The sequence below is a fragment of the Branchiostoma belcheri genome, unplaced genomic scaffold, assembly GCF_001625305.1.
Source record: "Branchiostoma belcheri isolate BF01 breed outbred unplaced genomic scaffold, Haploidv18h27 scaffold4, whole genome shotgun sequence".
NCBI lineage: Eukaryota > Metazoa > Chordata > Leptocardii > Amphioxiformes > Branchiostomatidae > Branchiostoma > Branchiostoma belcheri.
In genome coordinates this window covers 693,075-718,298 of record NW_017804020.1, presented here as the reverse complement: position 1 = coordinate 718,298, position 25,224 = coordinate 693,075, and the positions used below count along the sequence as shown (strand labels likewise).

At 41.3% G+C, this 25,224-nt stretch overlaps 3 protein-coding genes across 10 annotated transcripts in view; all 3 read left to right on the top strand.

Moving 5' to 3' along the window:
* The window catches only part of LOC109477326 (histone-lysine N-methyltransferase 2E-like), a 55,536-nt gene extending 47,224 nt beyond the window's left edge, over positions 1 to 8,312 (top strand). For 6 of the 8 annotated variants that reach the window (XM_019778509.1, XM_019778508.1, XM_019778511.1 and 3 more), the window contains 9 exons: positions 671 to 900; positions 1,345 to 1,428; positions 2,714 to 3,589; positions 3,799 to 4,040; positions 4,500 to 4,526; positions 4,830 to 4,957; positions 5,508 to 5,687; positions 5,806 to 5,924; positions 6,298 to 8,312. In XM_019778509.1, the coding sequence (XP_019634068.1) occupies positions 671 to 900; positions 1,345 to 1,428; positions 2,714 to 3,589; positions 3,799 to 4,040; positions 4,500 to 4,526; positions 4,830 to 4,957; positions 5,508 to 5,687; positions 5,806 to 5,924; positions 6,298 to 6,732 (2,321 nt within the window). In that variant the 3' untranslated portion in view covers positions 6,733 to 8,312. The remainder of the gene's footprint in view (positions 1 to 670; positions 901 to 1,344; positions 1,429 to 2,713; positions 3,590 to 3,798; positions 4,041 to 4,499; positions 4,527 to 4,829; positions 4,958 to 5,507; positions 5,688 to 5,805; positions 5,925 to 6,297) is intronic. The other 2 variants (XM_019778512.1, XM_019778510.1) reach the window with 2 other exon arrangements.
* A 4,025-nt stretch (positions 8,313 to 12,337) lies between these two features.
* LOC109476878 lies at positions 12,338 to 19,298 on the top strand. Its single transcript, XM_019777894.1, has 7 exons — positions 12,338 to 12,659; positions 13,106 to 13,206; positions 13,802 to 13,947; positions 15,917 to 15,972; positions 17,041 to 17,225; positions 17,790 to 17,970; positions 19,113 to 19,298. Exons 2-7 carry the CDS (start codon positions 13,124 to 13,126, stop codon positions 19,296 to 19,298), a joined length of 837 nt encoding a protein of 278 aa, XP_019633453.1. The 5' UTR covers positions 12,338 to 12,659; positions 13,106 to 13,123.
* Positions 19,299 to 19,460: 162 nt separating this feature from the next.
* On the top strand, positions 19,461 to 25,189 carry LOC109477329. Its single transcript, XM_019778515.1, has 11 exons — positions 19,461 to 19,587; positions 19,759 to 19,913; positions 20,114 to 20,180; positions 20,467 to 20,551; positions 20,872 to 20,999; positions 21,401 to 21,555; positions 21,943 to 22,146; positions 22,641 to 22,960; positions 23,609 to 23,758; positions 24,124 to 24,259; positions 24,771 to 25,189. Exons 1-11 carry the CDS (start codon positions 19,534 to 19,536, stop codon positions 25,030 to 25,032), a joined length of 1,716 nt encoding a protein of 571 aa, XP_019634074.1. The 5' UTR covers positions 19,461 to 19,533; the 3' UTR covers positions 25,033 to 25,189.
* Positions 25,190 to 25,224: the final 35 nt, after the last annotated feature.

Below are 25,224 nucleotides of genomic sequence, written 5' to 3'. Positions count from 1 at the left end.
GTCTGAGGACTAATTTGGATTTTCAAGCCTTTATAAATGTCCCACATTTTAAGGGGCAAATCATATGGTTGAGAGTGGTTGGTGGTGGTCCATTAGATGTCTTTACCAAAGATTTTTGTCCATCAAGGTTGACAGATTGGTTTAAAACTTTTTTTGTCACTGGTCACAAAATTCCTGCAATTGATGGAAAATCGGTTGCTGGCTAGAGCCCTGGTCCAAATAGATCAAGAGTTTAGGCAGATATTTTTGATACGCCCTTCCTTGAATAGATGCTGGAATGATGAGGAAAAGAGTCCTACCAATCTGAGGACAAATTCAAGATCCAACCCTGACAGCATCCTTGTCATTTTCTGTACCGGTATAGCGGGTATAACCGGCTTTATGTCACAGTGCAGTACTAGAAGCCCAAACGAAGGTTACCCAACAGATAAAATCACATTAGTTGTGTAGCTAAGAACCCTTTATGAATGAATGAATAAACAGATGAATGAATGAATCTAAAAATAGTCTTAATGTGAAGAAGATACAAAATATATGGTACATAAATCAGATTTACAGATTAACCAAAGATCAACCAAAACTGAGCAAAAATAAAACTAAAATACAATCTAGGTGTACAGAGTCAAATGATAAATATGTAACATCTAACCCTGTTGTGTTTCTGTGTCAGAACTGATGACTCCACTGAAGAAGAGACGGCTGAGAGTGTCCATCTCCGGGGAGGGGAGCATGTCTCCCATGCCCATGACTCCGCCCCCGTCGTCAGGGGAGACGGACTGTGCCACCGCCAAACAACAGGGACCCAGGCCAAAGATCGTCATAAACGACGCCATGCGGAACGGCTTCAAACCCCTGTACTCGCCCGTCACCCCGGTCACACCAGGCACTCCACAGTTCGAGGTATACATCAGACTTAACCTACCTAACTTTTCAAGATACATAGCCTAGCTGTATAGAAAGTCTTCCAAATGCTGGAATGATGAGAAAAAGAGTCCTACCAAGCTGAGGACAAATTCAAGATCCAACCCTGAACCAGCAATGATAGCTGACAACTCAAATTAGGATATCCTCTTCCATTGATGTAAAACAAGTCATAAAGCAGGAAACTTTTCTTTCTCATAACTGCCCAGAATATTAACTCTCCTTTTGTAGTAGATTGCAGCCTTCCTTTCTGATGGTTAACTTTTAGTTGATCTTTTAGTCTTCTATTTTTCTCTGTACACAGCATGTAGAGTGTAGATGCCTATGCAGACTGCCTATGTTTTAAGTAGAATGCAGCATGTCTTATGTACGTATTGTGTAATGCATGACCACATGCCTCCGTTCTCTTTTATACCCTTGCAGAACATCTCCTCACCTGAAAACTCCCCTGCTCATGACCATGACTTAAACAATGACTCTAACCCACCTCAGTACTATGCCTTCCAGGTAAATGGTCTGACAGATGTGTTCGTTTTTTTGTTTCTCGTTTCGTTTTGGTTTGCTGTGAAACATAATCGTTTTCACCACCAATCAGTTGATTTTGCACAAAGGCGGATGCTGTTTTTCTTTGCTTTGATATGTTGCATCCATCTGATCCAGCTAACCCAAATCAACAAGATCAATACAAATTGACACCAATTGAAATGAAGACGATATCCATCGCCCTAGTACAAAATCAGGGACCCTGACAAAAGCATGATGCAAACCTAAAATGTTTGAAAAAATGGTTATAATAACTAAAAAAAAATTGGACATTATTGAATAGTGCTCGGAATACTGCAAATGATAAGTATGTCCATGGCAAAAACTGTAACACAATTATTAGTAGACTTACAGTTGTCTCAAGTTTAACATTTTCACCTTATGATAATGCAAGGAGTTCAAACCTTTGTAGTTTTGGTTGCCCAAATTTTGAAATTTCAAATTTTGAATTGCAATTACTAAATGGTATACCAGTTGTAAGAGAAACCAATGAACCAATAGCTTGGCAGCCTCCAACACGTAAAAATAACCTTGCTCGTATCTGGACAGGACCTGAGTTATCGAACAACATTCTCTAGCTCCTAGCTGGGTTGTGTTAAAATTTCAAAGTCATCCGATGCAATTTCAGGGCGGCAAAACATAAAAATATATTCTGGATAAGGAAATCTCCAATATTGACATTTACTGGGCTGAACTGAACTGCTATTTCTTGGGCATTTGAATAAGCTACGTGAGGGTACCATCAATAGAAATAGCTAGAAGCAGATTACAATATGAAACAAGGAACCGTTTTCTGTCAGTGACATTACATTTTTGCTTCACAGATATCAGGATGCTACGGTGTAGTGTTTATTCAACTTTTCAAAAGTGACCAGAAAAATGACCTTGCAACTCCAGTTTTACTGCCCTGAAATCGCTTTGTGTGCCTTTAACATGTAACTTCACTTTGGTATTCATCCTACAGACTGTGGCTTGTATGGTGGAATGTGAAGTAATGTCAGTGGCTGTTGTTGATGATGGTCTGACAGTTCTGCTGCTGTGATGTGATCAGTGATGTGCTGCTCAGTGATTCAGCAACTCTAATTCTAATTCATTAGTCTACAAATGTTTGAGATGTACTGTACAAATGACACTGTTATGTGTAGTGACAAGTGTAACCAATTTAAAAAAACAGTGATTGGATTCTCTTGTAAGCAACATGTACTGTCTGGAGTTGTTAACTTGACGTTGTTTCCTACCTCTCTGCCAGGTGGTACTTTCTAAGCAGGCATCGGTGGACAGCTTGTCTTCGTTGGCATCCAGCGTGACGTCGGCATCAGGCCTGGAAAGACATTTACAGAAGTCAGGTTCTGAGACAAGCCTGCTGCGGGCCCGCATGTCCAGCCTGGACCTTAAGCACGAGGGGAGAGAAAGCTGCGTGCTCGGGGACTCTTCTTCTTCCAGAGACTTAGTTCCACAGGAGGAGAAGAAGGAAGGAGAGGAAAATTCCACGGCGGTTACGACGGACTATTCTGAACCAGCCAACATTCCAATGGAATGTGACCCTTCAGGGAGGGACAGGACCGACTTGTCCAGCTCGTTGTCCGAGTCACAGGTTTCCATGCAAACTCTGCAGAACTCGTGTTCGTCTCTGAACGATTCCCACGCCTCGAGCCTGAGCTTGAGCGGCAGCCTGTATCAGAGGACCTTGTCGGAGAGGCTTGATACAAGGACTGACTCCCAGAGGGATGGAGACCCGAGACCCAGGTATTCCTCTCCCTTCAAAAAGGAGATGGCGTCGCCGGAGTTCCATCGGTCGCTCTCGGACGGCACCTTGCTCCAGGACGAGCGGAAAATGGAATACGAGAACCGACCGGGACAGAGGTCGAGCGAATTCGACTCGACGAGATCGTTGAACTGCTACGGTGAGCCCAAGGTGGTTTCAAGCGAGGAGAGAACTATTCCAAGTGGAGGGGACTTTCTCAGACAGGATAGTAGTGTGTCCCTGAGCTCCTCGTTGCCCAGTCTGTACTCGGCGAGAAGTGAAGAACCCATAGGATCGGCACCGTCCACACCAGTAAGTCTGGGGCCAGGGCCAGTAGCTGCACACGAAGACGGAGGCTCCAAACCAATCGCAAAGAGAAAGGTACGAAAAAGGCAGAATACATGTACTTGCATCATATATTTTTAGGAATACGTAGCTAAAAAAGATTACATCAATGAGTCATACATTGTTGCAGCAATTTACTGTATGCATGGTCATTTTCCTAGGTAGCTATTCCAGCAATGCAATTTGCTGTTGAGCTGTAAAGCTTTACTTTTGGCAGTTGTACTTGAGACATGTGTCTTTTCCAGGTGTCGTTATTGGAATACCGCAAGAGGCAGCAGCAGGGACAGAAAGATGGCAACTCCAGTGCCAATAGTAGCGCCGCCTCTACACCCACAAAACTGGCCCCGGACAGTGCTCCCTCAACCCCCATAAAGAGCCCCATGATGTCCCCACTCTCCACCATGCCATCGTATGACCACCCAGTGGAGGCCGAGTGTAAGGACAAGGAGAAAGAGCGGAAGGTTGTGGATGATCTGGACAAACGATGGTACGTATTCTGTATTTTCAACACACAAAAAAACAAGATACTGTAAATCACTTAATGTTCGCAGTAGCAAAAGTTTGCGGTCTGGAAAAAATGGTCTTGTTGGCGGAAATATATGTTCCCGGTGTCAGCAGAAAAAAGGAAGTCAGTAAATCATTTGGTCACGGAAATTATAAATTCGAGGTGCACAAGTGACCGTGAAAACTGCGAATATAAAAGTACTGTGAAAAAAATCATGATTTACAGTAGATAGATACATGCATTGTAGATTTGAAGCTTTCTTTACCAACACTGCTCTGGTGCTTCAATCCCACCATTTTGCCCACAGGAATACTATTATGAGCATTCTCTACCCTCAGATCAGTTCTATATCTTCTTCCTTTGCTCTTTTGAGTCTTTTGCCTTTCCCTGTAATCCATTGATTTATCGGCCTTCACTCTTCCATTCCTTTGCCTCTGCTAGGTCTGTACATTACATGAGATTGCAAAGGTAAGGCATTGGTGGCATCTGTGGCAAATTTTGTGACTTGTCTGTGCAGCAAATGGCTTTTAAAGACATGACAATTTCATCTGCATTTAACTTGTAACCAAGCTTGCTCTTGAATAGACTTTTCTTCTGTACAGTATTTCAAATTGCTGTTTCTGCAGCCATTACTTTCCTAAGTTGTCTGTTCTGTATTTTGTAATTTTAAGTGAAGAAAATGCAAGACGTAGTGCAGGAAATGTGGGAACATTTTGATCTTGATAAAACAGTTTTTGTTCTCTGTTGACTGTGATGTTGTCCCTGTGACAGGAGTACTCCCACCTCTGTGGAGAGGATACGTGAGGAGGACCCCCTGCAGAGGTTCAGACGAGAACTCAGGCAGAGCACCGAGAGAGGCATGGAGAAGAAAGACAAGGATAGGAAGGAGAAGGAGCCAGGTAACTTATCACCAGCCCTGTCCTCACATCAAATTTAATGTTTTCATATTAAGCTGTCAGTCGTTAACGTTTAACAATAGCAAACTATGACTGCAGAACTATTTTCGGAATGAACCCACTATGGAGATGGAGAAAGACAGCCCCATGTAGCACCTTATAACTGCCATCATTGATGTGTCTCCTGTTCACGTCAAAGCCCTGTTACCGCATGACACTCAGCACATTTTCATAGCTCCTCTCATGGTGTGTTCTTGGCATTTGAGTTTTGATGTATGAGACATTGTGATGTATCCTCCATGGTACAGGAGAATGCGTCAGCTCCAGTTAGATTATTGTCTGGGGTCCCTCAAGGAACTGTCATGGGACCATTGCTCTTCTTCTTGTATCTTAATGACCATTGGATCTATAGCTTGTACAAAGTAGCAGTTGTTCAAGTGTTGATTTTATATGTCTACAAGGATTTGGCATGTTCTATGTGTGTTTGCGTGGATGCCAACAAAACAAGAAACATCTTGTAACTGATTGTTTTGTTTGTAATTTTCCCCCACAGGGCACGTATACAGCCGCTCGGTGTCTGTGGACAGTAACCACTCTCCTGCCCGGTCCCACTCCCCTGCCCCTCCTCCACCACCACCCAGCAAGCGCACACCCCCTCCCCCTCACAGCAAGCACAGGACGCCACCCCCACCCCCTCCTCCCAAAAACGGCCCCGACGCCAGATACAACCACGGTGAGGATCTAAAGTTTACTCTTCACAATATCAAAATTTTACATCTTTTGTCTATGCTGATCTGATGCCTGCCCTACATTTGCAATAACTATAGTTTGATTTTATCGTCCTTCTCCAGATAAGCTTTCTGAAGGAGAGACCAAGGATCCCCGCTGCTATGTGAAGAGTCCAGTAGCGAGCAGCCCTGTGCAGGCTGGTGCTTCACCGTCCCTGCTAGCTGGCAGCAGATACAACCCTGTAAGGAGCACTGTGTTATCATGAAAGTTCATCTGTGTTGGTAGTTAAAACTTTTGATCCAACACAAAAATTCTCTCACCTAGAACTTTCGATATTGCTTTTGTGTTAACTACTAACTCAACATGCAATTTTGTATATTCGATGGGTTTAGTTTGGACTTAAAATTGTGTATTCGCATTTCTGAATTGGAGAACAAAATTTTGATTCTGTAAGTGTAATATTGCAGAACACTGAAAGTAGTATTTCTACCACTGTTGACCTATTGTTCTCATAAATGGATTGACTACAAGAAAAGTGATTAAAAATGTATCTGGAAGACGGTATAAAAAGTCACAAAATGTTGATGTACTGACATTCTTCTGTACTTTTGCAGAGACAGGAGTTCAGGAGCTCCAGTACACAGCAGCAGCAGCATCAACAGCCCCAGCCCATCCCTACCACCTACCCAGCCCAGCCACGCTCCAGCTCCTACAACCCTCCATCCGCCGGGACACAAGGGTACACGGAGCAGCCGCCCGCACCTCCACAACAACCCCCACAGCAGCAGCAGAGCTACTACAGCCGCCCCCAGCCCCAGCAGTACCACCCCACCTCCGCCCCCTCAGGGACAAGCTACCCCCCGCCCCCAGCAGACCTACCCTTCGTACCAGCAGCAGTACCCTTCACAGTACCAGCAGCCGCCACAGTCGTACCAACAGTACCCCGCAGGGGCCCAGCCCGCACAGGGCAGCCAGTACTACACTCAGCAAGCGTACAGCGGAGAGTACCATCAACAGCAAGCTACCCCCTCTGGGGCCTACGGACATAACCCCATTGGCACGACGGCTACCCCCCCTCCCCCTCGCCCCCCGTACCCACAGTCCTACTCAACCAGTAGCTCCTACTACAGACAGTAACCGCTTTGTACATTGACCAAGATTGCTTGTGTTATTTTCCTGGACTTCGTTGTCAGTACGTCTGCCTCCTGTATGCCTACCATCTGAGAAAAAAGTCTGTTGTATATATACAATCCTGTCTGTATCCTTCCTGCACAGTAACTGTCAGATAAGCTTGTAAACTTGAGCCTCTCTGTCCAACCTGTCGATCTCCAGTCTTGGATCTGTCTATGTCGTGAGTGTATAGTACTGTAAAAAATGATCTGATCTCTCTCAACAAATAATTCAGGTGTATAGTAAACTGCTTACAGTAATGACCAACCTGTAAAATGCATTGTTTTTAAGGTTCTTTGGAGTACTTTGCTAACTTTTATCATTTTGTGACGGAATGACCCCCACACCCAGTGTTATTGATTGCATTTGACCCATGCAAGATTTAAATACACAAAGAACTCTGAATACCAGAGTTTCCTTTCCCCAAGAAAGATAACTTCGTCCTTGTTTGAAGACGTTCTTAGAACTAGATGACTGACACTTCCCTCTGTAACTGTACGAACTGTGTATTCTGTAAAAGTATTGCACGTTACTAGTCTTTCCAGCTCGGAACCACTACAAGTTATATCTTGTATTAGAAACACAGAAGAGTGTAAGATTGAAGGTGTTTAACTTGTATAGAATCCTGTATACTTTGTCCACACAAAGTATACAACCAATTGCTTCACGCTCTGACATTTTGTTCCTAACATTCCATCAAAATTGATGTAGCAAGATTTTCTCTTTCTCATGTCAGAACATAGCGTGAAGGTCTACTCTAGACAGGAGTAGCATGTGTGCTAGTGATATCGTTCATAGGATGTTTTTTGCCTTCTATGTTTGGTTCCGTTTGTTTGGCTTTGCTTAGCATTGAAGAAAAGTAGTAGTGGCAGAAGATTTGTGTTCAAGTAGGTGGGGGGGATGCGTTTAAAAAAATATCCTAACACTAATATTTCTGTTGCAAATAATTGGATAAGTGTTGTATCTCCATCCTTCTCTGAGTGAGTATCGGTAAAGATGCATGTTCCTTCAGGTTTAAGTCTTCTTGCTAATTCTGGTGTAAAAATGGTCAAAAAAGGTGTATACACCTGCTTCATAGTATAACTGTTCTACTGTACATGTACAATTGTTGTTGTCTACTATGTGTATAAAATTCCCATAGGATGAAAATGTAAAGGAGATATTTTTGATAGTACATGGGTTCCACCTGTAATATGGTTTAAAAAAAAAAGAATAATGTAATGATTTGTCTACATTGTAGAAAGCAGTACATTGTAGTTGGCATTTGGAGGCAGTTTTAGTACCACATGGTGTAGTGTTCTATGTAGTCCGTTCTGTAGCAACCAAATTGCATGATTTTAGCCTGAATGCTGTACAGAGAGTAACTCAATTTTTTTTTCGGCACCATCTTGGCTGTATATGAGCGTCTGGCTTTCTAATGGAAGACTTTGTGTACAAATAAAATCTGCCCGGGAAATGGCGTCAAGTTTGTGGTTTCCTTTTTACGTTTACCGAAGGAAAACATAATGTTTTTGCTCAGTTTCTTCCTCTTCTTCTTCTCCAAACAGTGACCTCTGACCTGACCAATGACATGAGCTGTTGTCTGTCACCATGGTGACTGGTGTTGGGTTACATAATGTTGTAATTTCATGATCTGCTCAGCTCCTTTCACCATATACTAGTAGTACATGTATGTGAATGTGTTTTAGTAAGTAAACAGAGCAGACCATATCCGAAGGTATACATTATGCATTTGCTTTGCAATTCTTTAGTCTATTGGTGTGACTTCTGTAATACAATTTATACCATACCCACTGCAGACCCTTGAAAATCCCATAAAGATATGTTAACGTAGTCAACAAGGATTCCTACCACCTCAGCTTACACAGAGTGAATCCACAGGATAGAGGCAAATGGCAGGCTGCCATCAAGCCTCGGCATCAAAGTGCGAGCACATGTAAACATCAAGAGATAGGAAACAACAGATGTTAAACTGGACAGAGTGAAAACACTCAAACACCAATTTGATATTCTAAATGGAAAATATGTGTTCACAGAAACTGATGGCATAGATCCATCCGCATATTCTATTCTATCAACATGTCTCACCCAATATGATGAAAAGTATTTAGTATGAGCAATAAGACATTGTACACACTCAATGGTCGGAAGTGGTTGGAAGTCAAGTCTGACAAATTTATCTCAAATTTGATTCTTATAGAAAGGTAGGTGTGGCCTAAATATGGTCAGACTGCTCCCAACCTTGGTTTGGATTGTGGTCAGGGTAAGGTTCTGAATGTGTGACAGGCTTTCGCTGAACTAGAGCGCTATGATTCGAATGAATGTATTACATCCAAAGTTCTCATGTACTGTACACCTTTGAACACAACTGTCAGCAGCTAAGTGTAAAGTGGACTGTTGCGACTGTTTTCCTCATTTGCAAGTCTCACATGCAGTGCCTACAGGAAACACACAGTTGATAACAACTCAACTGAAGCCATCATCTGTTTGCACAAGGAATAATCAGCTCATTTCTGTCCATTAACCATCAGCGACAAACACATCATCAATTGGGTCGACATGCCAGCCATCGGCAGTGGTTGCTCAGGTTGATCCTATGGACGCAAAGTTAGTCCAGAAAGGTACGCAGCCCTGTAGCTGTACCACCACCCAATCACTCTCGATTACTAATTCCAAGGATTCTCCTATATCAGAGCTTTGTACTAAGCCATTAAAAGCGTGAACTAGGTATTGCCAGATTAAGTGTGAAGTCTGGAGAAACAACATTCCAGGTTTGAGACCACATCCTGATCCGAGGTCAGCAGTGATCGTCCGTGGAGTCTTGTTGTTTAGTCCTGTTGTGAGGGGTGTGTCAGGATATATATCGGGGAGGCTCCACAGTTGGAACCACTTTGACTGACTGCAACAGGGCTGAACTAACAGTGAGTACGCTCTTCATCACAGTTAACTTAGCTTTTTTCCTTAGCACAATTAGTGGAAGCGTTCAGTCAGCTTTAACGTTATCTCCTATAGCAGCATGCATCGAGAGGTTTTAGTTCAAATGTTGGGAAATACAAGGTCTGCAGTCGGCCCTACTTTGACCGCAACAAGGCTTCACTAACAGTGAGTATGCTATTCATGACATAACTTCGCCTTTTTCGTTAGCGCAATTAGTGGAAGCGTTCAGTTAGCTTTATCTCCTAGCAGCATGCATTGAGAGGTTTTTAGCTCAAATGTCTGGAAATACCTGCTGTGTTTTAAAACCACTTAGAGTGACAAAAGCATTTTGCTAAACCCCTTTAACTAGAGTATTGCTGTTTTTCTAACCTCCGACAAAAGCTTTTATCATTTTGAGTGTTCTTATGTTGAATAGATGTGTGTAAGATGCTGGGCAAATCAATATCATGCTCTTGACAGTTTTATGCCTAGTAGTGTAGCGACTTTTTAATCGCCCAGCTGAGAACTCTTGCACATTGTATCAGATATCGCATCTAGAACCAGGATTTGGAACCTAATGCTCCAGTTTTGTCTGCCTGTGTTAGCGTGCATGTACTTCAACCAGGATACAGAAACAAGAGTACAGTGCTTATTAAGAGGTGAGCTTCAGGTGAAGTTGTTTGGGTTTATGCTCCAAGAAGAGTCCAAAGCATGTTGTCATAATGTTTTTGCAATCCCTTATGCCTGCCAAGACAACTGTATGTTACTTGAATACTGTATGTTACTACATGTATGTTACAAGAAAGCAGCATTCGCTTTTATGATTTGGTTTTGAAGTGAAGCTGTAATGAGACCAAAGTGGTTTCAAAGTCAAGCAGGTAAAAAAGCACTGTTGAGCATGTATTTTGAAGTGCACATGCAACAACACCATCATTATTAGTACACTTACTACATTGACTACAATGTCTATCACTTTTCCCCTTCAGCTTGTGGTAACTTGTTGCTTATCTTCTGACATGCTATTATTTCCCATGCCCCATTAAAAAGCACAAGCTATACCTCTGTTACCCATTCTTTGAACTAAACTTCCAAAAATTATATAAAAATTTTTTACAGATTTTGTGGTAAAAAGTGTCCTAACTTATAATCTGAGGACATTTTGTGCTACCATCAGATAGTTTTGTATCCAAACTTTAGAGGAGCTAATGGTAAGGGAAATGGTTTCTGAACAGGTTTTAGTATAATACACACTTTTTGATGTCTGGTGGTGCAGGTAAATTTCAATGTTATACCAGTATGCAGGAAAAAGTATTTCGATCCCCAAAACCCTTTTCTGTTGTCATGCAGAAAAATACAACATGTAAGTCATTGAACAGCTCAGTTTAGATGTACAGGATAAACCCCATTTACTATTGACCAAACCCAACCATCTCGGATTAAAAGTGTAATCCCTTCTTTAAAACAATTGGTTAATAAAACACTTCAGATAATCACACAGAGAATCAATCGTTCTGACTAGAATTTCTGTTGCCTCTCTTGCTTCATATCTACACACAATCTAATTGGAGCCATAAATTATTTTGCTCATGCCTTCCAAAGCATATTGCAAGAGATTCCAGTGAGCTTACTACAATGAAAAGAAGAAGGCAGAGACAGACAAATAAACCTCTCAGCCATCCCCAGCTATGCATAACTGTATATTTGCACAATAACCTGAGCAAACAACCTTTTTGAAAGCGTGGCACTATTTATATTCATAGCAAGGATCAGTGATATTTTGATAGGATTGCTTTTGTCTAAGGCTGGGTAAACCGTCAGTAATACCGGCCTGCCTTGATGTCGTTAATCCAGGTATCTTAGAGTTACAAGATAAGACTACCCTTGCTTGTGTGTAAACAGGTTCCAAAAGTGTCATAGACGAATGCCTTTGCTTGGTGGATTAGGTTTTACCTCCCCTCCATTCACATGGCTGGAATGCGGTGTATATCACTAAACATTGCCCCTAGCACCGAGGTTACAGCCTTTCAAAACAAAACCCCAAACACAAAAGCGGCATTAATTCTCATGGAGGCTTGTTTACCCCGACCTCGGCCTCGTGTGACCGTGAGGAACAGTTACTGTCCATGGAAACTATGGCAATGAAAACTAGTGAAGGTTAAGCCAAGTTTGGACGCCGGTTAAGTAGTGGTGCGGATGAGAGGTTAGGTTTCGTGGCCACCCCTATTAATTCCCCCGCCGCTTTTCACCTGACCCTGGCGTACAATGAATGCCACCCGGCTACAATTTATGCAGGTTTTTCTATACCTGTTTACTTAGCTTATCTGACATGGATAGGTATTGTCGGCACCAGTCCGGGAGAAAGCTCGTTACCAGCATTTGTTACTGTGATGCAAAACGTACAATTTCGGATGCGACGCCCTCAAAGTTCTCACCACGGTAGGTCAGCAAAAGCGATTTGAAAAGTGATTGAACAACGTTTTGTTGTTGCAGGTATAGAAACATGTAGACGTGCCCTACATGTAAATCTCATTCAGGTTTCTCATTTAATTAAGAACGGCTAACCTGTCATGTATATGGACGTAACCAAAACACCGTAATTCATTTTGTTACAGGAGGCCCCTCGGGTATTGTGAAGGGGCTATGTGGAACGAGTCTGTAGGCATGCCCTGCCTCTTCTACCACCTTTAAACTCTCCTATAGACTTCTACATTCCCGGGAGGATTATCAGGGACTTATCAGTGGGTGATAAGCTGGATAATTACCACCTGATGAGGTGATTATCACTCGACACCAGTTTGGCCACCTGTTGATTTTTGATGACAGATCCGGGATACACAAGGTGACATGTGAACGACGGTCTGGAACAAACTGTCAAACTAAGGATACAAAGGTGAACAGGCTTTTTATCTTAGCTTACTCAAGGTCTAGCTACAGAGTTAATGGTTATGCATAGTGTTCTCTCATTTGCCACGTGGCTTTGTCAGACTACTTAAGTTAAGGTTGATCATTCAAAAGATAATGTAGTGTGTATTGTATTTTACCGTTGTAAGCTAGACAAAAAAATGCCTTCATAGTTTGAACAGTAATGATAACAAAACTTTAGCAACTTCCATCGTGTTTGTAATATTTCCTACTACATGTATATCATGACATCTTCTGTCGGTCTGTCTCTTGCTGTCTTTGATATTATGTCAAATGCTGAGTGTTGTGAAAACCGTACACAATTTTTTTCAGGACAAGAAGATGAAGCAAATGTGTTTTGTTTGTGTTTGTCTTTTTCTCACTCTTGCTGTCTTTGATACTATGCCAAATGCTGAGTGTTGCAATTTGTTTCAGGACAAGAAGATGAAGTAAATGACAACAATGCTCAAGGGCAGGTCAGGTGGAGGAGCAAGCTTGACAGAAGGCCAGCCCAAACACAGGGGTTCAAAGATCAGGTGAGGGGTTGATGATAAAACATGATTTTTCGGTATCGTGAAAACAACTCTTGTTCCTACCAGCTGTGATGATGTCAATGAACCTTTCTTTGTATAATCACAGTGTGAAACACAATATGTGTGTTTGATGTGTAGCAAATTTGTTCTTGGGAAGTATCCAAGTCATTCATAAACTGAAGCTGAAACACCGGTCGCACAGAACCGAATAGGTCTCCTGAACACTGGCAGACTCCCCCAAACATGATTAGGAGTAGGTTGGGAGCAAGGTCGGCTGTGGTTGGCTGGTATATACTATTAGTGAGGTCAGCTACTGTTAATTTTGTGCCTTCCAAAATTGTCTCAAAATGTTTGGGTGTGGATGGCTGTCAGTCAGGGTTGGCTGGTGGTTGGCTGGTGTTTTGGAGTAGGTCACCCTTGTCCAGTGTTCAAATTTGACTGAAATTTAACTTAAATTTGATTTGATTTGTATAGAAAGGTAGGAGTGGCCTAAATCTGGTCAGACTGCTCCTGAACTTTAGCCAACCTTGGTTGGTTGGTGGTCGGGTGAAGGTTCTGAATGAGTGACGGGCTCTAGATTATTGTGTGTTTCTTTCAGTCCCAGGAAAAGAACAGTTCCTCAGCGTGTGCGGGCCAGTTCTGCTAAGCAGCAGCGTGTGGGGGCCGTGCCAGAGTTCTCCCTACTGCTGGTGTCAGCAACAGACACATCCATACATGTGCAGTGGCCGACACCGGGGAAACTGGGTAGGAAATTTGCTATATCTTCAAAGCCTATTACTAATATTAGAATTCACTGCATCTTATTAAGCTTTAAAGTGATCACAATCCTAAGCTATTGTCAAATTGCCAACAAAAATGACATCGTTCTGAATCAAATTTTGCATCCCCAAAAAAGTCAGCACGTCAGCAGAAAGTACTGTAATCGTATTTGTCACTGTGACAGTGTTGGTTGGATATTTGGTCTATGTTGCATCAGAATTTTGCCCTTTGCAGACGACACATGAATCTTTTCTTTTCCGACACAACATCTGAAAACTATAGAATTCATTGTCACCCTTAAATACAGATACTTGAATATGACCTTAAAGAAGACTTTCTGCCAAAGTGTAATGGATAGTACATTACAGGTTTTGCACATGTGCAGTTCATTCTGCCAGCATGCTATAAAAAGTGTGTTTTTGTTTTTGTCATGATCGTGGATTTTAAACCACACATAAACCACGTAAACACTTTTAATTCGATATGTTACCGTTCAGGGATAGCTCAATGGAAAACATTGTGGTTTAATGAATAACCATGTGATGGGCCACGTTCCCTTTCAAACCCATGAAAGACCAGGCCTATAACTTACCCTTTCCATTTCACCAGTGTTTGTCAACCCAGTAAACAGCAAACAACAAAAAAACAGATTTTATTACCCCCGTCTCTGTATGTGATAGATGGTGTTCGGGTCACTTTCTCCTCATAGGCATTGTCCGGAACACTTGCGATGAATACGGGAGCGATATCGTGTGACTGTACGCTTTAGAGGCCGTTTTAGGTCACCTCAGAATTAGAATCAGACTGTAGAATTAGACTGATCAAGTTCTGGAGGGAGGCATTTTAGAGTGAATCAATTAATGCGTTAAGCGGTTCAGTGACTATGAAAAGCTAGGAATCGGAAATCAACCGCAGATCTTTTACCATCAGATCACTTAGGAAAGATAACACTTAATGCTCTACATAATCATGTCTTTTCACATGCTCCCCATCATTAAGGACCAGTAAATACTATCTGGTCTTCCTGGTGGAAGAAGAAAGCACTGAACTAATATTACATTGGCTTGAAAAGACCATTTGACAAGTGCTGAAAACATCTTGACAACAAATGCTCGGGCACCTTTTTTCACAGTAAAAAAAGCATTAAGAATCTAGCTTTGCATTATGCAGTTAGGACATAATTTTTTTATTATGCATTATATTTTTTAAAGTTTTTGGATGAATACTAGTATCTGTTTAACTACAGAAAAGTAGTGGATGCTGCTTGAAATGTCTGACAGTTTTCAAAATCTATCCAATTGTTTGGGTATTTCTTGTGTATCTCATTACCTGGATGTCTAGCCTTCATAAGTCTAAAGTAGGTTGGTTTTAGGAAGACCTCCTCACTTCTGTACTACACTGTAACCAATACAAAGTTAATGAGTGATTGAGCCCTCAGCAGGGGACAGATTAAAAAGATTAAGGTGAAGGTTAGTTACATGTGATAACATATGTAAACATAATTTATTCAGGGTTTAATACCTCCATTTGTGTAACATTAAACTAAGGGCTTAACTGATGGGTATTTCATTACTGACATTTACCAGTATGGTTGATCTTTCAATATTCGGTTCAATAGCAAGTGCTCGCTTTGTAACCGGGAGGTCGTGAGTTCAAACCCCGGCCGGGTCATACCAAAGACTCTAAACATGGTACATACTGCTTTCTCTGCTTAGCACTCAGCATGTATGAAAAAGAGTATGGGAAGGTCAAACACACAACACTTACTACAATGTTTCCATTTCTGATCAAAACTACTTTGCCTTGTATCTACAACAAGTCTAGGTTGACTCCATGTCTAAGTAAGACATAGCCACGTAGTCTAACACTGGAGATATGTTAAGCACCTCCCACCCTATTAAATACCAATTAAGGTGGATTTATGTGTTGTATGTTTGTGTCTGTTTTGTCACAGGTGTGGGGAGTATACGACACATTCAGGTGCAATGGAGCAGTGCGACGTGTCCAAAGGTGTGGTCCTGTCGACATTATTCCGTTGTCAGAATGATGTGTTGGTGTAAAGCACAAAGAGTGCTTGACCAATTGACTTAGACCCTGTGTATATTGGGACTGGATTTCTTTGTTTGATGTAGGCTATGGGGAACCAGTTGTTGAAGCAACATCGGTCTTGTATCTTTTATATGAGCTCAGAGGGCTAGTACGTACCCGGTACATTTTTAGCCGCACCCATAACAGCATTTTCACAGTGTGAAAGAATGAAAATTAAATGCATTGCACAAAGAACCCAGTTTTTTTAGATAAAATGCACATCCAAGTGTGGCTGCTCTCTTTTACAAAATTCTCAGAAACGCCAGTAAAAGAAAATGATTCTGATCTAGTTCAAGAAGTGGATTAGAAATTTGGTTTAACAAAAATATAGATCAGAACCAGATTCCCAAAATGGTACATGGTTTCTCGAAAAGAAAAACAAGATATGCAATCTCAATCCCTGTAAGTGGTTACCGGGAGTTTATAACAAGGTCTGACCCACCCTGCCCAACGGAACTATTGTTTGCACGGAGCTACGGAACCTAGCGTTAGCTTTGCAATGAAACCATGCCAACATTCATTGTGTGTAAATGTAGACATAAGAATATATAATTGTTTGATTGCCATTTATGTTTACACACCGTCTTACATACACAATGACGCAGGCAGATATCAAGGAGCGTGACAAAAAAAAAACGCTATTTATATCACGGCGAGTTTCATCGCGTTGGTCCTTTTTATACAAGGCTGTTCAATTCCTTGGTAAATATGTAGTCCTATTTTGTAATGCTTGTATTTCACCTGAATTAGAAGTATGTCATGTGCCATAAATCTACAGTTTGCTCTATTATTTCAGTGTTTGAACAGTCTACTTTTATGAATTGTGTACTTCACACAGTGTAATCATATTTGCACAATATTTTCGAAACAAATGCTCCGTTATTGACTTGGTGTTAGCAATATTTGCCTTTTATGTAGTATGTATACAACAAAAAGGGTACATATAATTTAAGCATGGCTGAATAACATGTTTGCTTTACATACTATTAGGTAAAACAGACTATACTGCCAGCAAGGGAGACAAGCTTTGTGATTGGCCACTGCCAGCCTGGTGTTGTGCACTTTGTAAGGGTGCTGCTGGTTGGTGGATTGCTGGAGAAGGCAGTTGTTTGTAAGTCCCGACAGCTGACAGTGGAGACGGTTGGTCCTCCTGATCCACCTGTAGTACGTGTCAGGTGAGACCTTCAGTGTTAATTGCCATGTGCAATGAGATACTGTGTACATTCAATTTCTTGTGTTGTCTCCTTAAACTGAAGGAAAATTCTTGGATTCTACAATTAACAACATGTATTGGCTGCAAGGACAGCCAGCATATTGTCCTACCAAAAATTCAAACATTCTTTTTTAAAAGACCAGTTGCATCAAAACATTCAGAAGAAAACTGTTACTCAAGCAACTGGATAAATTTTGCTTCAGCAAGTTTTTGAGTGTATCTCATTACCTGGATGTCTAACCTTCATTGACGCATTAAAATATTGTTTGCATACAAAACATAACGACTGAAAGTGCAGTGATTACCGGTAGTGTTTGATCAATCCTCCAAATTCTGTATCTGTGCTTGTATAACCACCCTTCGGCGTAACACACCAGCTTTGCAGGCACGCAGTGCGGCGGCAGCTGGCTACATTACACCGAACGACTTGTTACACCTAACTCTTGAACATCTAACTCTAAACATTGTTTCAAGCTATCTAATGAATTCACAAATATAAATAGTTTCCTTTTTATAATTTTTCCAGGAGTTGCATGTTCTATGGAATCACAGTAGAGTGGAGCAAACCTAGAACGTACGGTGCCTCGGAGCTGTGTGGGTATGACGTGTACATAGACAGGGAGTTTGTGGCCAAGTTTCAGCCTCATCAGCATTGGTACATGTACCGACTGGGGAACCCTTGTCAGCAGTATGCCTTCCAGGTCCAGGTAAGCTCTCTTCTATTTTTCAAGTGCAATGGGTAACCGGTGCGATGGCCTAGTGGGTAGAGTATTTGCCTTGCATTCAGTAGGTCGTGAGTTCGATCCCCAGCCGAGTCATACCAAAAGACTTAAAAAATGGTACATACTGCTTTCTCTGCTTAGTATTCAGCATTTAGGAAAGCGTATGGGAGTTAAACACACACCACTACCAGTGGACTAGCCCCCTGCTGTAGTGATTGCACAACTATATTTCAGTTTTCTAAACAGCATCTGTTGTTGATATTGGCACCTCATTTTACAGCTTATTTATTGAAATTGCACATCAAAAAGATAAAGCACAATGGAGGAATAATGTGATATGCTATGTTTATCTAAACATCTGCTTTTCAATGACTAAAGAATTCATAGCCAGAATATCTGCTCATCAACATTATGTAACCATAAAATGAGAATAGAACACCATTTCAGCACCAAGGACAGGTCAGCCTTGCTTTCCTCTTTCAAAATGAACTACTGTAACTGTCATATAGACATCTGCTTTTCATCTGCTTATCAGAATATGGATCCATATCAAAATATCCATTTACGTACATTATGTTGCCATCAAATATGAACAGAACATACTTTCAGCACCAAGGACAGGTCCTACTTGTATTCTTTTCAAAATTAGCTATACCATGTATTTTGTTAGTGTATTCATTGATACATTTACTATTGTACTGATGCAATGCAGATTTGATTTGACAATTGATGACTGCTTTTAGGCCACACCAATTTAATTTGTTGTTTCTTGGATTTTTTCTGAAAAGAATATGAAGCAACAGGGAAAAAATAGAAATAAAAACAGGCCTTGGTTTCCTATGATAGCCCCAAATGCTACAATAGGAGCCATGAAGTCAACATCTTAGACTGGCCTATTATTCAAACAATCGATTTTGAACTTTTAATCAGGCCAACGCATTGTTTGATGGAAAAACTGTAACAACTAGGAAGGACTTTCCTCAACTGTTGGGGCCAAAATACGGACTTTTTTGGAGTTGATTCACAACCTGAATTTTTTTTTGCAAATCACAATGAAACAGTTGAATTCAAGCACCAATTAATTAAATTGGTGTGGCCTTGCCATTAATTGTTTTTCTACTCTACAGGCAATTTCCAGACAGGGAGAGCACGAGTTCTACAGCAGCCGGTCTGCACCTGTGAAGGCCACCTGGCCAGGTGTGAAGCCACCTGAAGTGACCAGGGCACTTGCTGACAGGACGCGTGCCATCGGGGTCAGGTGGGACGACCCTGAACTCACAGCTGTGGGGTCAAGGTCACTGGATTCAAGGTAGTGTTTGATGAATAAACTTCTGATGTGACAATTTTGTAGAGCATATCTGACATTTGCTGGACAGATGACAAGAAAAGAACACAAAATTTCATTTTCATTGTGGACACTCAAATGTGTATGGAATATAAGAATAGTGTTGTATGTATTATCCGCAGGTGTTTTGTGAAGAGGATGCACCATGTGACAATAGACATCAACTTGTTCAAGGCCCCCTACCTCCCAGCATCAGGCACACGATGTTCACTGACCTGAAAGCTGGTGTATCATACTCCATATATGTGGAAATACTGGTAAGCTTACATTTTCTTTCATCTGCCTATCATTTTGTAAAACTTTCAATTCATTACAAAATTTTTATATTTTGTGTATGAATTTATCATCCTGAAACAGTTATATAAGGTGAAGCAATCAAAATTGTATGTTACCTTTAAACAAAACATCTCACCATTTTCCCTTTTCAGGTGGAGGGCCTTCCCCACCCTGTCAGGTGTAAACCAATCAGAGAGGTCCCTGCACAGGCCCCACCTCCACCTCATCTTAGACTGTCTGTGATTGGCCAGAGAGAGAGGCAGAAGATTGAAAACATTATATTTGAACTAGTTGGTAGGAAAAACAGGTAAAGGCCAATGACATGTGTATACTGTATTCTGACATTAATAAAAGAAACATTGCTCAAAATCTAGCCAATATGTTGAGTGATAAAAATGGCACACAGCAATTTAATAATTCTGTTGTAATAAAAATATTTAATTGTTAATAATTTAAAAGTCTTATACCTCAAAATTGATCCAAACTGTACTTTCTATATTGACCCAGTCTGCAGAAATCAGTGCAATATCAACAAAGTCTTCAATGTCACAAGAAATCATCCAAGGAGCCAGAGGTGGGTTCATCATCATCATCATCATTGACCTCAAAATGACCCCATCGGGGGCAAAGTGTGGGGGGAGGGGGCATTGAGGTCCCATGCTAGGGTGGGAAGGACATTGTTGTTGGTTGTTTTATCAAACTATCAAGATTTGACAAATACTTCACACTTCTTACTTTTCCATCTGTATCATAGGACAGCATTCCGTGAAAACAAAGATGGCTTTACTTTCAAACTTACAGTTACCTCCAGTATTTCTCACTTCATATACGTCAGGTTACATGTAATCTCATTCTTCCAGATGGAGAGACTGGAATCTTCCAAGAAAGAGTTGGAAAAGATGATTTACAGGTGTTTCAAATCTCTGCCACAATATACAGGTGTGTGTTTTATCTTGCTGAATACAAAATGTTATACTAATTACTAAATATCTATCAATATCATGGTATCTATACAAAAGTGAGGATAGTGCATATTAAGTTAATGTGTTCCAAAGTTTTTCATATTTCTTTCCATACAAGAATCCCCATTGTGGTCTCTCCTTGGTGCTGAAAAGGTTATCAATATGTAACATGATGCTTTCCTTGTTATCAAATGAAAACCAACATTGAGTATTCACCCTTTATAGACTCTACACATAAAAAATGTGCTATGTGAATGTGATGACAGTGATCTTGGTTATCCCCTCCCCCCCCCCACGGTGTGTTGAATTTGACCCTTGAATGGGAGGTGACAGACACCACAGATGCAGTCGTGAGAGGGTACATTGTACAGGTGAATGGGGAGCAGTACGGATCTGTTCTACATGAAGGAGTCACCAAACTTGACATCCAGGTAAACATACATGTGTCTCATTAGGTTTGATGCAAATCCTATCGATGTATACACACGTAGATAACACACACACGCATACCATTTTGCACCATCTATTTCAATGCAAATCATGGTGCAGCATAGTTGTATTTCACTCCATACCATGGTATGGTTGATATGGAACATTCCATTTTAGAATGTGGAGGGAGATGGAGTGAAATATGCTGCATTTGCTTGGGAGCAACTTTCTAGTTGAATAGGTGTGTCTTGTAATGTGGATTAGGGATATGTTGATATATAGCAGATGAACAGCAACAAGCTACAATGTATAAACCATTCCATATACTTGAGGTTATGGTAGAAGCTGAGACAGTTATGGTGCTTTTGCGTGACATCCTCATTGGTGACCTTTACCCCTACAGCTGGACCTGGAGAGACGTTTCCACAGTGTGCAATTGTTGACGGTGACTCACTATCCCGAGGACGCGCAGCAGTCATCCACGCTGCAAGTCTGCACCGAGGATTTCCTGCCGTTCGCTGTTTTCTGTTTCCATCACGTCCACAAGCAACTGGCCAGGTACTGGAGAACATGCTTGTAGATTACCTCAACTCTCAAAAACACTAACCTGTTTGACCTGAATTCTGTATCATTATCTAATAGTATATAGGCAGTATAACCACCCTTGTCTACCACACAACAGCTTTGCAGGCACACGATACAGTGGAAGCTGGCTATATTACACCTAACTTTGCACATCTAACTATTATATATTAACATTGTTTACAGCTACCTAGTGTTGATGCCCATACTGTACTTGGTGGAAGCTAGGTCCACTCTGGTAGTTCTAAGGAAAAAAAAAGTTTTCGAACACCTCAATCCTTGGTTGATAACTCACTGTAATTTTGTACATCATGTTATTGTTGTATGATGTTATAAGATATAATTTTCATACAATACTTGCAGATGGCCAGATAAGGGGTGCTGTTTCTATGGCAACAGCCTGCCAGAGGAGCAGCAGTCTCCCCCACCTGTCAATCAGTGGTTGCTAGGGCGATGCACCCCTCCCCCTGCCTGTACTGTATATGACGTAATGACAGAAGGTTGTGCACCGCTGGTCACCAGGAGACAGATCCCCAGACCTGATGTCATCCTCTTCTGGACAAGCTGGTGAGAGACAAGAAGAAATCACTTATTTATGATATGACACCTTTTTGATTTGTTTTTGAGGAGACTACTTTAAGACTTTTCTTTAAGTCAAAGTGCAATATTACCAACCATTTTCCATTCTCAAACAACATACTTAATCCTAACTTGTATTTTTCAAACACCCCTCACTGGTGCCTCAGTACATGTTGCCCCCTAATAATTTTGGCTATTCCAACAGCTATCAACACCTGATTATGACATTGAAAACTGTAGGTTTGCCCTTCAAATTTGATGTCAAAAATCAACATTATGGAAAAAGGATGCCAAATTATGAAAATAGCGCTATATAGCAGCCAAATTAGATGGTTGTTTTTAAAATTATTTTGAAATTTTGGCTGAGCCACCATACTGAACAGCACAACATATATTTCAAAGAAATATATATAGTGCTTTTTTGCTAAAAGATATGGGAACATCATTTTCATGGCACATCTTTCATTGAAACTTCTCTCCAGGTGTGTTGCATCCAAGAGAATCATGCCCTTCTTTGTCGACTACGCTCGTGAGAACACGCTTCGTTGTGCCTTCACCGCCTGCTGCTGTAGCACGGCAAACGACCGCGATCACATGACCAAACTCCAGGACCTGATCCTGGACCGCTGCTGGAGGAACGACGTGACCATCAGGCACTGCTGCTGTTGCCAGGCAACCAAGGTCAGGCTGGAGAAGGACACCCCGGTCCAGAGAGGCGCCATGCTGCAGAGACTGTCCTCCAACGTGCCCCAGCTGTTTGGTGTACCGGGTGTGCCAACCATTGTTGTCATCAGTGCTGATGGTGAGTGGGAACAACCTTTTGCTCTGTACAAAATGTCTTTTTTCTTCTAAACCAGAGCTATCAATGATAGTCAGTCGAGAGTCAATGATCATCCGTAGACAATACGTGACTGTACAATGTTGATTGTTTGGTCAATGTTGCATCTTTTCCAACACAACATTTGAAAACTATAGACCGGATGTCATCCTTATCTATTGATACAACCTTAAATAAGACATTATGCCAAAGTGCTATTCACATTATGGGTTTTGCGCAGGCACAGCATGTTCTGTCAACATACTGAACAAACACCATTTCTTGTTTGTGGAACAGCATTGCAACCTGCTTAGATTTCTTTGAAAATCACCAGTAAAGAATGAATGAGCCTTAAATGAAGCTGATAAAGTGATTTCACCCATCTAATGCCCACTGTGGGGTCTGTCCTTGGTGCTGAATATGCTATCATTATGTACTGTGATGCTTTCCTTCTTAACAAATGAAAACCAGCATCGAGCAATTTGGTTGGTGCTACTGATGCATCATGCATTTGAGTCAGATTAACTGTCAGCACATCAAAAGGATTTCATATGTTAATCAAATCCATCCAATCGTGGCTCACAAGACTAAATCCATCCAATCATGGCTCACAAGACGATACTTGTTCTTCAGGATACCTGGCCTGGAGAGGACAGACCTGTGCAATAGATTACCCATCATTCAAAGCAGCCATGGATGAGGTGGTGGGGAAGGTTCTGTCCCAGCGGCCGACACCGGCCAGCTACAGTTCTGTTGGACACAACCTGATGTTGGGAAGAACAGGTAAGTTTTCCTGTGTACAGTTGCATAGACCCCGTAAGTCTGACCAGTACGGTTTCCCAATTATGATGATGATGATAAACCCTTACTGTGAGATATCATGATAGAGTGCCATCACCATGCCCATGTCTTTATACGTGCATACTCAACAGTTTATAGTTTAAATCTAGATATAGTAGTAGTTGGATAAAGTAGATGTTCTCAAAGATAACTTCATCCCAGGGACTCAATATTTAGTCTTGTCTTCCCATAGTTGCAACGCCACCACCACCAATTGAATACCAAGGAGATCCATAAGTACAAAATCAGCAAGATTTAAAGGATGAAGAATCCTTTTAAACTTTTCTTTTATCCTTTTGTGCTAACAGGTCGTCCCAGAACCATGTCTGCTGTGTCCAAGACGTCGTCCTCCCAACACTCTACCATGTCTGAACCCACCATGTCCAGACTGCCACACACAGGCAGGGCTGCCAACATCAACAGGCACAGTGCACCTATACTCAGGTACCATGTCTGCTCTCCTAAGGCCTCACCATTTGATTGTTGATCACTATTGTTGGTTCTCGAATTTTTGTTAGAAAAAATATGAATTGACAGGGCAAAAAAAGACCTAGGAATAATATGATAGCACCAAGTACTACATGAATAATTATAGGAGATACAATGTATGATCGAAGTCAACATACCAGGCTGGTGTGTAATTCAAACAATGAATTATTAACTTTTGACCAAACCACTGCATTGCATGATAGATGGAAGAACTGTAACAACTCTGAAGAGAGGGGACTTTCTTCAACTGTTGGAGTAGATTCAGAGGCAATTTTTTTTGTGGCAAATCAGAAAAAATAAAGCGGGCGAATCCGTGAACCAAAATTTTTAAAATTGGTGTGGCCTAATGTTGTTCAGTTTTCTATACTGATCTGGTCTGTACTTAACTGATTTTACAACAAATATGATACAAATAAGTATTTACAGTCTTGATATCAAGTTTATGACCTTTTTTTCCACATTACAGACTAAGAGAGAGGATGAAGATGCTGAAATTGAGAGAATCACAACCAACCGACAGAAATGACCCATGGGATGGGGAGGAACCGTTGTTGATGAAGCCGGTGGCCCCTATCATTGTAGAACCCAGTGGCATCACCCCTCCCTCAACCATTATTGTAACTCCCCCTACACCTGAGAGGAAGAGAGTTGCGGGTTTTCTGTCAAAGAATTCTCCTGGTCCAACATTTGTCCTGTGGAGAAGAAGAGATCCAAAGGCTGCTTCTTAGTAACTATGATGGACAAATAGCACACAAAGAAGGATGGTCGAAGGATTGGAAAAATCAGTATAAGCAGCACTCGTATGACTATCAAAAAAGAAAGTTATAGTATGACATTTAAAAAAAATATTATCACACAAATGGATGACGAAAAAAAAAGGTCTTTGCTTTTTAACTCAGAATTGAACTGAAAGACAATAT